This window comes from Mesoplodon mirus (genome assembly GCF_964341445.2).
Source record: "Mesoplodon mirus genome assembly, chromosome: 14".
NCBI lineage: Eukaryota > Metazoa > Chordata > Mammalia > Artiodactyla > Ziphiidae > Mesoplodon > Mesoplodon mirus.
Window position 1 is genome coordinate 18,381,372 of NC_138990.1, and position 14,232 is coordinate 18,395,603.

The 14,232-nt window shown below is 43.1% G+C and overlaps 1 protein-coding gene across 1 annotated transcript; it reads left to right on the plus strand.

Moving 5' to 3' along the window:
* Nucleotides 1-289: 289 nt before the first annotated feature.
* On the plus strand, nucleotides 290-11,631 carry NMS (neuromedin S; the record flags this gene model as incomplete). The annotated part of the gene is made up of 9 exons (XM_082642366.1): nucleotides 290-362; nucleotides 3,688-3,743; nucleotides 4,037-4,075; nucleotides 5,662-5,685; nucleotides 5,782-5,835; nucleotides 7,522-7,596; nucleotides 8,917-8,952; nucleotides 9,541-9,582; nucleotides 11,512-11,631. 9 exons carry the CDS (start codon nucleotides 290-292, stop codon nucleotides 11,629-11,631), a joined length of 519 nt encoding a protein of 172 aa, XP_082498492.1.
* Between the last annotated feature and the right edge of the window lie 2,601 nt (nucleotides 11,632-14,232).

Here is a 14,232-nt window from a genome sequence, read left to right on the forward strand (position 1 = left end):
TTTTATTTTTATTGCTGGTTGCAAAAGGTGACTCTACAGTGCCTACACCAGGAGGATATAATTCTACAAATAAGGGCCCAGCGTGACATTTATGAGAAAAACCGAGTCTTCCTGCGCAAAGCTGATTGGTTCTCAGCCGATGGGCTTCAGGGCGTTGCAGATAAAGTCACCTTCTCCACTGGGCCGGCCAGACGCAGTGTTGTTTCTGCCTGTGGAACTTCGGGAAATGCTCAGCTCCTATCCCAGCAGAACACATCTGTGGCCAGCAGAGAGAAACCGCACTTTGAAGATGAAACATCTTGCCCAATTCTCATCCATCTTGGCCATTTATTGCTTCTGCCTACTACAGATTCCCTCCTCAGGTAAGGGGACCCCTTCAACAGACCCCAGCTGGCCTGAGCTCTAAGGAAGACAGGGACAGACCTTGACCTTTCAGGGCACTTCTGGAGGGAGTCTAGCTTGGTTCCTTCACCTACCCTCATTTCTACCCTTTGGAAATGGCTTGCATCAGAGAGGATGGACAGAGGTAGATGCCGCAGCCTTTTACCAAAGGAGGTTACTTTCCCATGTGGAACTGCCTTTAAACAGCTCCCGTCCCAGGGCTGGCCCCAGGATGTGCCGCTGAAATTGTGAGGAATATGAGTCGGGGACGACTCCAACGTGGTAGCCATTTGTGCTCTTGGAATTCTGAAGAGATGAGAGCAGAGACCAGCTTACAGTCCGAAAGGCTGAGGATTGAGGAACAGTTAGAGAAGGGCAGTGTGGGAGTGAGCACAGGGAAAGGGAATCTTCTTCTAGCTTCTCCTGTGGGCCTGGCGGGGAAGGTGAGGGGGTTGGGTGGGGGTGAGAGGCCCAGGGAGCGCAGCTGAGGCCCCTTGTCTTCCAAGACTTGGGTGCTGTCCGAGGTGCTGACCGGACGCGGGTGTCTCTTCACCAAATTCTGAGAACCAGTGCTTTTGCAGGGAACAGGGGTTCCCTGTAGGGAACAGGGGTTGGGTATGGGGTCCCTAGTCAAAATTTGTTACCCATCTCCAGGTAACTCGCTATATGATGCGGGACGTGGCAGAAGCTCCAGTTGGAAACACAGATTATTTCAAAATTTTAGAATTTTCCATTAGAAATTTGGTTTCAGGGAGTAGAAAATCTTTGAAAATATATTCAAACAGAAAATATACTTGAAATAGCATGCTTGTTTTGCCATGTCCTGTAGTGTAATCAAAAAGCCTAGGCATTGCAAGGAACCGTGGAGGTCATCTAGTTTAAACTCTCAGGAGAGCAGGGATCGCCTCTATGATTTCCCTAGTTGATTACTTTCAGTGACACCCAACTCACTACCAGTCAAAGTCAGCCAGTAGCTGCCTCCCCTGGTTTCCAGTAGAATCTTGTTTTGGAAATTTCTTACTACCTTTTATTTATCTGTCTATATATTTATATCCACCTCCCTCTTTTTCCGATTTAATTTTCTGTTCCCTGAGGATAAGGTCCCTATGGTATTTATCATTGTATTGTTAGCACAGAACCTCTTAATAATTCCTTATAAGATTGGTTTGAATTTCTTTTCATTTTTGAATAGCTCCAATCATCACAAACTTCTTTACCCTGAGCTGAAATCTGATCACATGCAACTTCTAACCACTAGCCCTAGTTCTGACCTTTGGGGATATACAGAATAAGACTAATATTTCTTTTCTTTTCTTTTCTTTTTTTTTTTTTTTTTGCGGTACGCAGGCCTCTCACCGTGGTGGCCTCTCCTGTTGTGGAGCACAGGCTCCGGACACACAGGCTCAGCGGCCATGGCTCACAGGCCCAGCCGCTCCACGGCATGTGGGATCTTCCCGGACTAGGGCATGAACCCTTGTCCCCTGCATCGGCAGGCGGACTCTCAACCACTGCGCCACCAGGGAAGTCCAAGACTAATATTTCTTATGACAGTTCTCAAAACAGTTGATGGCAGTTAACACACACTTCCTAATTTTTCCCTTTGCCAAAGAAAACTGTGCTCAGTTCCTTTAACTCATCACAAATCCTATCATTTCAAGTAGGACTATTACCTTTCAAGGTTGGGACACTATCTTTTGAATCCAGCACAAGATTGTCTCAGCTTTTTCTTGGCTTATAGTGAGACGGCAGGGAGCAATATATCACTCAGTATTTAAAAAAAAAAATACTACTCTAGAGCCAGATATTCCCTGTCTCAGGTTTTTAAAATCTAAATTCAGGGTCTTATATTTATTCCATTTAATTTCATCTTCTTAGTTTTGACATATCCCATTGATTCTTTCAGTTGCAGTATTAGCTTTTCCTCCAAGTGTTGTGTTACATGCAAATGAGATGAAGACTTCATCTAGGTCAGATAAAAGTTGACCGGTATGGGGTTCAGCTGCATGCCAGTAGCAACCTTCCCCATATCCCTATTCCTGAAGAGTCTGATGAAGCAGAGAGACAGGTATCCATATTTCTTAAAAGTTCCAAGAGTGACTCTGATGCACATACTTATTGACACCATCTCTTGATATCCTGTCCTTATATATTCCATCAAAATATTACCAAAAGTGGGGTCCAGCTGCTCGCCACTCAAAAGCCAATAAAGAGGCAAGGTTGGTGGAAAGGAAAGCTTCCTCTATTTCAGGTGCTGGCAATAGAGTGGGGAGGGTGGACAAAGGCCTGTCCAAAGCCACCCCCCCCCAACAATCAGTGGGCAAGAGCTTTTATAGATGGAGGGAGGGGGCTACTTGCAGAAACAGCACAGTCAGCTCTGACGGTCATCTTGAAATTGGTCATCAGTGGTCTGACCAGCATCATCTTGATTGTTTTAGGTATAGTTAATCTTCAGTTCTCGGGTTGGGTTGTTCCCATTTCCTTGAGGCCAGTTCTCAGAATTGTGGCAGCTTATGTCATGGCTACAGTCTAGTCATCATGTAGTTAACTTCTTCCACCTGATGGAGGTTTTAGTATCTACAAGACAGCTCACAGGATATGGCTCAGTATATTATCTATAGCCCTTGAACAGGAACTACAGGTCCTTGACTTTGCTTACTGACTAAACTCTTTTTATTTAGTCTTTTTGGGCTGTTTTCTTTTGTTTCTGCATGTTCTCACTTCTTGGATTAAGCTTATCTTTTGGCTAAAGTTTTTCTACAGACAAAAGGCAGGAGGAGGACATGAGGGGACAAGGACCATAGGGCTCTGCTCCGTTTCAAAAATACAAATTAACGTGTTACCCAGGTAATTTTTTCCCTCTCTCCTAACTTGCCAACTCTTGTGCTGCTAACTCCTGGTAAATAAAAAACCATGCAATTTTTAATTAACTTTGGTACAAATCTCAGATTTGCTAGTGGTAGGTAGAAGTGTGTTTTCTTTAACAATCCTTTTAACAACATGGTATTAATAGAATCGCTGTATGCTTTTCATGGTAAAGATTTAAAAGTTAATGCTGGACTTTCCTGGTGGTCCAGTGGTTAAGAATCCATCTTGCAATGCAGGGGACGCCGGTTTGATCCCTGGTCGGGGAACTAAGATCCCACATACCGCAGGGCAACTGAGTCCACGCACCACAACTAGAGAGGAGCCCACGTGCTGCAACTAAGACCCGATGCAGCCAATAAATAAATAAATAAATATTTTTTAAAAAGTTAACGCTACAACCTCTTTTCTCCTAATAGAGATTTTTATGATTTCTCACAATAGGATTTCCTCGACCTTTAGCTGATCCTCCAGACGGCTTGGATATTGTGAAGCTTGAGGTACACCACTGTTCAGTAATGTGAGATTTTTATTTAGCCTTAGCCTTGAAACTATCATGTGGATAATGTTCACTTAAAACTATTTTAAGATCAGATTCTTGGCTGCAGCAGAAACTCACTGTTTTCATATTCATGGCTTCATTTAAGTCATCTTGGGAGTTGTGTTGAAATTCATGGCCACTGTGTGAGAAGATAAGGCAACGTTCATAAATGAGACAACTTTAGAATTTAATTTTAATTCTATTGATTAAAGAATTTGTACTTATCTTTGATTCATTTTCCTCATTTTTTAGTGGCTGGCATATTGGGCAACTCTTTCTAGACAACCTAAGGTAAAAAAATTAATATACATATGGTAATTCTTTTATTTATAACAGTGCACCTGCTTACACCATAATTGATATCTGTAAATAAGCACACTCTTTTGCTACCTACAGGAGAATTCTGTGTGTACGTGTGTGTGTGTGTAAGAATACAGTTTTAGGAAATAACGAGTGAATCTCCTAAATATAAATGATCATAAAATATTGGTAGTTCATCTGCATTCTTTTAATGATCATAATCACATATATATATCATATACATAATCACATATATACATAAAATTACATGTCATGTGGGGATACAGTAGTGATCCAAACAGACCAAATTACCTGCTCTCATGGAACTTATATTCTAGTTGTGGAAGTAGTCTCCAAGATAGATAGATAAAATTTTAAAAATATTTTTTCTCTAAAAAAAATATAAATAAAGCAAGGAAGGTGCATATGAAATCTTGAGAGTTGGTGTTCATCACCTGGAAAATCATCTTCAAATTCCTTATTTTTTTTTTGGCTTGAAAAGTAATGGTATAAAGTTGATGAACATGATAACAAAAATATATTGCCTATTGGGCAAAAATATTTGCCCAATAGGTGTCCAGAACACACACACACACACACAGACGCACACACACACTTCTGTGAACAGATGCTGACAAAGAGACCGGAAGTTGTAAAAATAGTAAATACTTTCTGCTGATTTAGAAATGATGATCATAAGGAAACAGAAAGTTAATGTCCACTGAGCCTCTGCTATGAGTAATTTTGGTTCATTATTTTGTGTGTCTGTGTGTGTGTGTGACCATATTCATGTGTATACATGTACATGCATAACAAAGAGAGAAAGAGAGAATATGTAAGTATTGGTTACTGCAGAAACCCTCCACAAAGTTTGTAGGAAGTTATACTCACAGCAACAAAATTAGACATGTTACTAACAACTTTCATTTCTGTCTTGATTGGAGTTTGAGCTGATTCAACAATGTTTAGATGTAAAGGAGATGAGATCAATAGTAACCAGATATTTACAACATCATTCACAGTACCTCTTTGAGTAGGATATGCTGCCAGTACAGCTTGTCCTGGGCTGTCATCCATGCAGACAGAACAGGGTGGTGCTCTAACAAGGATTTAGAAGTTAAAAGCTGGACTTTCTGCAAGAACAGTGAAGATTCATGTAGAAAGCTTTTAGGGAAAAAATTTGGTCAATATGAACCAACCCTAAGAAAACTGAATTATAGGGTATGCCCAGCAGCAAATTAAAAGTTGCAATTGTTATTTTATCCCACCTCTTAGTTAGATGGCTATCTGGGAATTGATTAGGGTATTGCTTCAATGCATCATAGAGTATGTTTTTCCCCTGAAGATTGAAAAGGTAAAATAAGATTGAGTTTTAAAATAATGATATTGCTGGCAACTTTCCTTTTGGCAAGATTCTGCATCAACTATAGTCTTATTAAGTTTGTATAATGGATTTCTTTTTAGAATGCCAATTTATTTCATAATATTCAGGTAAGTCAGGAAGGTCCCCGATGTAACTTCTACAGGAAACCTGCCCCAGTAAAATTCCATGTGACTTACCCTCATTTTCTTTCCAGGATAATCAAGACATGTACAAAAGGGTGAGTACCACCAGCCTAGTAACAAGAGCATGCAACTACCACATTTACAGCAAGTGACACTTAGAATTAAAATCAACCTTTTTTTCTCTTATTTAGTTTTTATTTCATTACTCCAGAACTCAGGAGCCGACACATCCAGTTAAAACTGGGGTCAGTATTTTATCGTAATCATCTTTCTATAAAAGTCACCCTCCTCTGCATGCCTTTGTCCTTTCCCATTTAATATATGCAGATAAGTAGAAAAACAGGGGCCTTCCAGAAACTCTGGGTAATAGCTTTCTAGGTGCTTTTTCCTGGGGCTGCAGGGATTCTCTCTCTCCCTGTCTGGGGAAGAGGTTGGGAGAGGTTGACAGATCTGAAAAGCTAGAGAATAATTACAGAAAAGGAAAAATTAGCAAGAAATAACTTTTTATTATGCACTTAAACAGATGTACAAGAAGCCTGGTAAAGACTGAGCTCTATTTACATTGCAACCTTCTGTGTTTTAAATTCTGAAAAGTGCTTTGTGAAGTGTGAAGTACCACATTCTCAATAGTGATCCGTGGGTGTGCATCTTTCGTCACTGTCACAGTGTGTATGTGCTGTGGGAATAAAAAGCATCACCTCTAACTTTCTTATTATAAATTGGAGTCACCCTCAGGAACAGACTGTTGAAGTGAATTTCTGCAGGGTATGATTTGGAGAATATTGGGAAGGTCATAGAATCAATCCAGTCACAGTGATTGAAATTCTACTATTAGAAAGTCACTTATGTATATAGTCAAGGCTTTCCAAGTCTTCAGAAAGATCTTTAAAATAAACAAGTACCAAGCAAAATGTTTTTCCCTTTGAGGCAAAGACACAAGAGTAGTATAGATTTAGTACTGGGGATCAGGTAAGGATGGGAATAGTATCAAGACAGGCCATGGGCACTGCAAGTAAAGAAGGGTCAAAAATGGAAGGGAAAAGAGAAGGACAAATACCATAGGATGTCACTTATATGTGGAGTCTAAAATATGGCACAAATGAACCTATCTACAAAACAGAAGCTGACTCACAGACATAGAGAACAGACTTGTGGTTGCCAAGGGGTGTGGGGAGGGGGGAAGAATGGAGTGGGAGTTTGGGGTTGGTAGATGCAAACTAATACATTTATTAGAATGGATAAACAACAAGGTCCTACTGTAGAGCACAGGGAACTATTTTCAATATCCTGTGATAAACCATCATGGAAAAGAATATGAAAAAAAGAATATATATATGTGTATAATTTTCACTTTGCTGTACAGCAGAAATTAACACAACATTGTAAATCAAATAGAGTTCAATAAAAAAATTCTTTCTAGCCTAAAAAAGAACAGAAAATGGAAGGGAAAAGATAAACTACGTGTCTGTGACACGAATTAATTTTACTCTGAGCTGAAATACTCAGGAAGGATTCACAGGACTAGATAAGACAGGGTATGAATGTCTGAGTGTGTGCGGGCAGTCACAGATGAGACATACAGGAAAATAAAATGCACGGGGGCGGTGGTTATGCATGCTGTCCTTCCACTTCGTCCCTTAGATAAGGAGAGCACACCTGGGGAGCCACACTAGACGGACAGAATGTTTGGGATTAATACAGATACAAGTCTGTTTTACCCTAAGGGAATATTTTTGAGTGATGTGTTGGAATGAAATGTGCTAGCAAGGCAAGCGGTTCTTTATTGAAATCATAACATTTCAGGCTTAGGCTCGGAAATGGATTTTACTCTGAAAATTAAACCCATTTGTAAGGGGGTGAGCAGACAGGAAAGCACATAGCCCTGGGCCTGGGCCCGGCGCTGTCTGACCCTCACCGCCTCTTTGCCGCAGTTTCCTCCTGTGCATTCTCTAATGCGTCTGGCTGCCAAGCTCGCCAACCAAAGGATGAAAAGATTTCGGCAGCGCGTATGTACTTTTTCCTTCCACCATATTTTTATGCCACTAAAAGTTCACTTAACCGTGGTGAATGCCTGTTCTCCCCTTGGGGCTCACTGGTGTTTTCTCCTTGTACAAGCTCCACACGGTGGCTGCAAGGCAGGGAATGGGGGAGGGGGGCTGTGGTCCAGCTCCGTGACCATCGGCTCCTCCTCTGCGCTTTTCATCTTTTTCCGTTTTAGGTTTCATGTTGTTTTTTCACTTTCCCTGCCCCTTCCTCTTCCTCCTCATGACATGGACACTTGCCTTGATCATATACTCTGCTTCCCATTGTCCCACCTGCCCTTTTATTCTTATGGCAGAGCTTCATTTCTTAAAAAAAAAAAAAAGCTCTGAAACTAACACAACATTGTAAATCAACTATACTCTAATATAAAATTAAAATTAAATTAAAGACATTTTTAATTAAAAAAATTTAAGTTTAGAAATGACTAGTTTCAATAATAGCTGAACCTGTTCAAAATGTCCATCAAGGTTTTGTTGCGTGGTAGCAAAACAAAGAAAGAAACACAATTTTTTGGACACTGTGAGTCCAAGTAGGGTGAACGACTCATTCCAGTTTGCCCAGGACGTTCCTGTTCCTGGGTTTAGCTCTGAAAATGCCAAGACCCCAGAAAATCGCTCACTTCCTGAGAAACCCATGGGTCATCCTAAGCACAGGCCACAGTTTGCTTGGATACTGGTGTCAGACTTCCAGGTTGAGTCTGCCTCCATCATTGGGCCAGATCCACAAGCAAAGATGAGCTGAAGAAGCTGAAATGGCATATCCTTGAAAATCTGCCTAAACCAGGAGTCAATTTCAAGTCGAGGCTGTTGGGAAGAGCAAACAAGTTTCACATTGTCCTGGACCCTAAGGGTAACCCAACCAAGAAAACACCCTTGCCTCCCTGAACAGAAAATTGTAGCTGGCTCCATGGTTAGCTGTTTTCTTTTTTTTTTTTTTTTTTTTTTTTTTTTTGCGGTATGCGGGCCTCTCACTGTTGTGGCCTCTCCCGTTGCGGAGCACAGGCTCCGGATGCGCAGGCCCAGCGGCCATGGCTCACGGGCCCAGCCGCTCCGCGGCATATGGGATCCTCCCAGACCGGGGCACGAACCCGTATCCCCTGCATCGGCAGGCGGACTCTCAACCACTGCGCCACCAGGGAGGCCCTAGCTGTTTTCTTGAAAGGCATTTTGCATCTGACTTCCGGCTACCTTAGAATGGAATCAGGGAGGGGCAGGATCACAGTACGCTGCAAGCCTCCAGGATGAGTTTCCTATTAAATGAACCTGTGCCTCATTCCTTCACAGGATTCCGGGGCTGCTGCAGAGGATTTTACCAAGAAGGTATGTAAGCCCTGAGCAAGCACCACCCCCCAAAAAAGATCAACTTCTCAAAGAGAGAAGGATGGGGGAGTGCTTGGAGCCAGGCCACCTTGCAGCCTCTTTAGATCACTTCTGGAAAGAATTGGTCTCACACTATGCCCTAAAATTCTCTGAGGCTGAGCATCTAATTTTGGGTTTCCCTGGGCTTGTCCTGGAGCAGAAAGGAATCATGGAGCGATGCCCTTGGACGGTACTATTTCATCTCCATTCTTACAGATGCGTCACCTGGGGCCATCTGCCCCTGGAGATTTGCTTCCTGGCTCAGGGGCCCACAGGCCAGTTGTGCGAACTTGGGGAGGGGTGTGGCATCTGTGCTTCTCCAAGTTGACCGTGCACCATAAACACCTGGGACCTTGTTAAAATTCAGATGGCTGGGCCTCAACCCCAGAGATTCAGTGGGCACCTGAGATTTTGCATTTCTAACAAGTTCCCAGGTGTTGTTGATGTTTTGGGTCTGGGAACCACACTTTGAAAACCACTACCATAGACATCTTTGAAAGACCTTCGGCACAGCGTGGTTGCATAATGGTTTGTGCTTTTATGTTACAGGATCACACTGCCACCTTGGAAAGACCATTTTTCCTTTTCAGGGTAAAGCATATTTCCTCTTCTCTGTTTTTCACCCCGATTCTCTCCTACCGCCCCAATTATGGAGTTACTGCGGAATGAGCCCAGCCAGACCCCCATGGCGAACCGGTGAATCATTAGGGGAACTTTCTCACCCTTTCTTAGGGGATGGATGACTCCAGGCTTGGAAAGGAAAGGGTCCAGCGGACACGGGCTGCGCGCACCAGGGCTCTGGGAGGAGCTATGGGGCGGGAGGCGGGAGTTCTGCTGATGGACAGACGCGCGAGCCAACCAAAGTCGGAGTCCGTGTTCCAGAGCCTGAAGGTCAGGGACGCACGGGCCCCGATCACAGTGGAAATAGGAGTCTAGGCGTCCTTTTCCCCAGGGAACTTGGAGCTTCTTGCGAAGGTCACAGAGTCACAGATGGTCTTTTAATTTTTTTTTTTTTTTTTTTTTTTTTGCGGTACGCGGGCCTCTCACTGTTGTGGCCTCTCCCGTTGCGGAGCACAGGCTCCGGACGCGCAGGCTCAGCGGCCATGGCTCACGGGCCCAGCCGCTCCGCGGCATGTGGGATCCTCCCGGACCGGGGCACGAACCCGTGTCCCCTGCATCGGCAGGCCGACTCTCAATCACTGCGCCACCAGGGAAGCCCGGTCTTTTAATTGTTGATCTACCACTCCCTAGCTGTTTCACCCCCTAGATCTTCAGTATTTGCATCAGAAAAATGTGCGAATCAGACTAGACGTGCGCTCCTCCATCTGCATTCTGTGGTCATTGGTGCTAAGAGATGCTCTGCAAAGATCAAATACGATCGAAAACACTGCACCTGACACGCTCCGAGGTTTACAGAGCATACCATGTCCTGCAGGAAACAACCTGTTTAACTTGGCTCAGTCATACTTTTCCCAAACCCCCATGACATCCCAAGTACACCTTTTAAATCTGCATGCCCTACTAGTGGTTGTTTTCTGGAAAGTACTTGCAGAAACAGTGGGTCTCCATGATGTCTTTAGGATGAGAAGTCCTGTGATGCATTGTTTAGGGATCATCCTGCCACATAAACAGAGGCTGAGGGGTGGAGTGGTGGGGTGAGGGACAGTGTCAGGGCCACAGGAGCAGCAAGGGTCCTGGAGCACTGCCCCAGAGGATCCACAGAGTAGCAGTGACAGGGGCTCCCCAGGTGAGCCCCCAGGGAAGCTGCTAATGCCTCAGTTAGGAGAACCTTAGGGCATAGAGAAAGGATCTGGAACCAAGAAACAGATTCCAGGCAGTATGGTCTCAGTACTGTAAGCTGCTCCTTTTTTTTTTTCAGCCAAGGAACGGAAGAAACCTTGACCTTAGCACCTGGTAGGATCGTCCAAGGTCAGCCTCATTGCAGCTCTTCTCCTCCAAACAAATGTTATCTGTCTGACGTGGGGGAGGGAGAGGCAACCGGAGGGGTGATAGTTCCAAGAAAGGGGGGCGATGTGAACCCCCTAAGGGGCTCCTCTCCCCCCTCCCTTTCCTGCTCTCAGCATCACAGAGACCCCACTGTAGCCTGGCACTGTCCCAAACCATGCAGCCTTTGCTTCATGCCAGCTCTTTGCAGGTGTGTTGTCTCCAGCAGTGGCTGTGAGAGGACAGAAGCGCCACAGCTTTTGTGACTTCTCACCTGGCCCTTGAGCTGAGGCAAAATCCACCCTGGCGTGCTTGGTGGGGAGAAGTTCTCTGTAGTGGGAACATTTCCGATTAGAACCAGGCCAGGCTGTTCCCTCCATTCAGTGGTGCTCTGAGACCCGGAGGTGAAATCTGGCGAGATTTCTTGGCTTCTGGCCTGTGGCAGTTCGAGTCCCTGCACACGGGCAGCTCTGGGCCTCTTCTGTCTCTCATGTTGATGTGGTCCCAGGGACATGAGGCCACTGTCTTTCAGAGGCATCCCAGCCTCCCTCCTGGAGCCCCTGGACCAACTTGCAGCGACTGGGGCCCTGGCAGCCCAAGGTGCCTGAGAGAGCTGTCCAGATGCTGGGGAGCATAGCCGCCCTGGCCAAACTGGGAAAGGTGTTCCCTGAGGACACAGCTCTCACACTGACCTAATGGCCTGATCAGTTACAGCAACAAATCTTATGAGTACCAATTATGGGCATTTATGACATGCCAAATTGAGGTATTTTAAAATATGTTGTATAATAACATGACCCTGGGCCTCATCTCCATCCTGATAATGATTCAATCTGACCTGTACATTTTTCTTTTTTCTTTTCAGAATTCAGCGGCAAAGGGAGTCTGGATCAGATGAGGCAACTGAGCATTTATTTTGAACAAACATCAAATGTCTTTCTGTGAACAGTATTTAAAGAGAATTCTCTTGCTCTCTATTCACTAGAATATTCAGTTGTGTAAAAAATAAAGTAGCATGGACACAACATTTTCATTTCTTATTTCTTATCAGGTATATATTTTAAGTAATAGGGTATGTATGATTAAAATGTGCCAGTTTGGGTGTTGTTTTATCGTGTTCCGACAATCTTGTTATTGTCGAGCATTGAGAGCACAAGCCCGGGAGAGCCTGGCTGGCTTCAGATACCGACTCCATGTTTTAGCTGGGGGACGGTGGGCTGGTCACTTCCATGGTAAAATAACAGCACCTTCACATCGTTTTAGAGATGACTGGGGAGATGGTCCACATAAAGGGCTTAGCATGATGGTACCTAGTGAACACTCAGGGAGTGTTGGCTGTAATTACATTTCAAAGATGAGTTTTGTTACACAAATGGTACCAAAGGGACTTGCCCTATGGGAACTGCTTCTATATTGCTGACCAAGGGCTCGAAGTTACAGCATTAAGTTAACGTATACCGACTCCAATATGATCCAGCAATCCCACTCCTGGGCATATATCCAGAGAAAACTATCATCTGAAAAGATACACACACCCTTATGTTCATGGCAGCACTATTTACAATAGCCAAGAATGGAAACAACCTAACTGTCCACCAACAGATGAATGGATAAAGAAGATGTGGTATATATATATATATATATATATATATATATATATACAATGGAATATTACTCAGCCAAAAAAAGACTGAAATAATGCCATTTGCAGCAACATGGATGGACCTAGAGATTATCATACTAAGCTAAGTAAGTCAGAAAGAGAAAGACAAATACCATATGATATCACATATGTGTGGAATCTAAAATAGGACACAAATGAATATATCTATGAAACAGAAACAGGGTCACAGACATAGAGAAAAGACTTGTGGTTGCCAAGGGGGAGAGGGGGTGGGGGAGGGATAGAATGGGAGTTTGGGATTAGCAGATGCATATAGGATGGATAAACAACAAGGTCCTACTGTATAGCACAGGGAACTATTCAATACCCTGTGATATTCCATAATGGAAAAAAATATGAAAAAGAATGTGTATATATATGTATGTATACCCACATGTATGTATAACTGAATCACTTTGCTGTACAGCAGAAGTTAATATAACATTGTAAATCAACTATACTTCAATAAAATTAAAAAACTAACAAACAAAAAAAATTCCACATACCAACTCCAGACTCCTCAAGAAACTGTGAGGCTCAGGCCTTTACCTTCTCAGGTACCTCCTCTATAAATGATATTTGAGGGGCGTGGATGCATGGAGGGGCCCCAACGATACATGCCATGAACCTACACTGCACTCAGCCTTCTTTCTTTGAAGGCTCTCAAGCTTCTCGTCAAATTTAAGTCCTCCTTTTAAAATGTCATTTAGACATCACACTTCTAGGATTAGGTTTTTATTTTCACCTTTATAAGCCTTTGCAATAAGTCTCAAGCCTATTTTCTGAAATAGAATATTTTAAGACCCCTCCGTAGACCCTGCCACAAAAGATGAGATGAGCTAACCCACTTCCATGAGACACTGGGCTGCACGCAGGTCCGGTTGGTGAGATAGAAGTGCTGGCCCATAGGTCTTTCACTGAATGCCAGAGTCAGAATTCAAACCCAGGTTTAACTGGCTCCAATTTCTACAGTTCTTCACCACAATGGGCTGTCTCCCAGGGACACGGAATCAGCCCTTGGCTGGGGTCAAGAGTGAGATTGTTTTCCTCACTTTATATTTTAAAGGCATTGGGTCTTCACAGTACGAGTTGCCCAACCACATGTGAAATTGTTTACATCAGTCCTTTAGTTTGAAACTTTGGGCCTTTCGGAGAATATGGTTAAAATAAGAAGAAAGAAAACAACTTCTAGTCAATGATGAAAGATGAAAGACAAACAGTGAATGTACTAAATAATTTACACACCTAAGTAGAGTGATTTTTAGATCCATTATGAAGAGTATTGTAGCTGCCTTTAAAATGTCCTGAGTAGGATTTATTTTTATGATTAAAAAAATCACACTTTAACTTACATTTGAAGTGATTACAAGCATCAGATCATAATGCAATATCAAGTCATTATTTATACATGATTTAATTAATAAAATATTTCCCTTTAGACCTTATTACATGCCTTCCATACTGATGGTGCCATTTATGATTTGATCACACCTTCTACCCAGGGTCCCTCCATCTAGAATATCTTGTCATCATTATGTTTTCCTCTAGTGCTGGGACAGTTAATGTTTGTGAATGTTGTTAAAAGACTGATGGTTTTTAATTAAAGTTAAACTGAACTGGAAAAAAAAAAAAAG